The sequence below is a fragment of the Neophocaena asiaeorientalis genome, unplaced genomic scaffold (assembly GCF_003031525.2).
Source record: "Neophocaena asiaeorientalis asiaeorientalis breed wild unplaced genomic scaffold, Neophocaena_asiaeorientalis_V1.1 scaffold784, whole genome shotgun sequence".
In the NCBI taxonomy this organism is placed as follows: Eukaryota; Metazoa; Chordata; class Mammalia; order Artiodactyla; family Phocoenidae; genus Neophocaena; species Neophocaena asiaeorientalis.
In genome coordinates, this window is record NW_020174692.1 from 391023 (window position 1) to 392460 (window position 1438).

General features: G+C 65.4%; 1 protein-coding gene across 6 annotated transcripts in view; it reads right to left on the reverse strand.

Moving 5' to 3' along the window:
- Positions 1 to 629, reverse strand: part of HNRNPD (heterogeneous nuclear ribonucleoprotein D) — a 17675-nt gene extending 17046 nt beyond the window's left edge. For 2 of the 6 annotated variants that reach the window (XR_003005067.1, XM_024758868.1), the window contains exon 1: positions 45 to 590. Coding sequence is in view for 4 of the 6 variants with exons in the window: in XM_024758868.1 (XP_024614636.1) it covers positions 45 to 277 (233 nt within the window). In the remaining 2 variants the exon portion in view is untranslated. Of the gene's footprint in view, positions 1 to 44 lie in introns of all 6 variants that reach the window. The other 4 variants (XR_003005068.1, XM_024758867.1, XM_024758870.1 and 1 more) reach the window with 3 other exon arrangements.
- Between the last annotated feature and the right edge of the window lie 809 nt (positions 630 to 1438).

Sequence of the window (1438 nt, forward strand, 5' to 3'; positions counted from 1 at the left end):
GGGGGATAGTTGGGCCTGACTATCCCGGGCCGCCCCTTACTCACCCTTCATCCTCCTCGTTCTTACTGGCATCGATCTTCGCCCCCTCCGACTCGGCGCTGCCTCCTTCGGTGCCTCCGGCCGCGGTTCCGCCCCCGGTCCCGGCTCCGCTTCCCGCCGCCGCCGCTGCCCCCTGCGCCGCCACCACCATGGCTCCCTCCTGTTCGCCCGCCGAGCCGCCTACCGCCGCTGTTGCTGCCGCCGCCGCCCCGTCCCCGCCAAACTGCTCCTCCGACATAGTGCTACTGCCTCCGCCGCCGCCGAGACTACACCCGCCGCTACCGCGAACCGAAACTAGCAGCAAAGTAATCCCCGCCGCTGCCGCGCGCCCGCTCTACCGCGCGAAGCACACAACAAGACAGAGAAGGCGCGCGTGGCTGCAAAGGCTCCTGCGCCTCTCCCCGGCCTGCCCCCCTTGCCTCCCACTCTCGCGCAGCGCGCACTCCCACTCTCGTCCGCCGCACTAAAAAAGAATAAGAAGCAACGGCAGCCGCTCTCGCCTCCTCCTCGCTTTAATGGCGCCGCCGCGGACCACCTAAAATGGCCGACGGAAGAACGGCGCGTCCCGGTCACGTGGCGCGCGAGCGCGCCCTTTGCACCTCCCCGCCCCCCTCTACCGCTAGTTTTTTTCCCCTTCCTCCTCGGTCCCGCCCTCTCGCTCCCTTTTATACCTTCCTCGCACGCGCTGCGCCGCACAGCGTGGGGCCTTTAAAGGGAACCGGAAATGGCGTTCTATAAGACGGCCGCGCGGAGACCATCGAGAACAAGGAGCGCTGTTTCGAAGGCGCGGCTAGAAGGGCCCCTTCGTCCGCCGCAGCTTTTCCGAGAGTTCCTGGTCGGCTCACCCCAATCCCCACCCCCACCCCCAGCAGCGGGCGGGAGCAGCGGCGTTGGGCAGGGGTGTGGTAGCACCTCCCGGAAGGCGGCCGTGCCTTGTGCGCCTGCGGATTTGGAGTGGGGGAGGGGAGGCGCACAACCGGCTGCTCCCTGCGTGTTAGCGGTGCCAGCCCGAGAAGAGAGGCTACGCTGAGGTGTCGGCCTTGTCCCACAGACTCCGGGGAACGCCTGGCTCGCGGTAGCCTGAGCGAGGCGCCGCGGCTGGCCGTGCGCGTGCACGGACTGCGGCAGCTCCTCCGGCCGCCGTAGTCGCCCGCGACCGGGTGACATTGAGGTTTCCCCGGCTGCAGCTGCCGCGTTTCCCAGACCCTGGCGGGCAGGCTGAGGCCGTTGATGATTAGGGCTGCTTTTCTTTTAAGAGTTGCTTTCCAAGTAAGACTTCTGCTTGCCTGCTTTTCTCTTGAAATTTTTCGTCAGAAGAAGCAGGTAACTTGCGTATTTTAAGGAACAGGGATTGTTTTGCATTGCTTGCTGTATTTGAGGATCCTGAAACCTACCACGA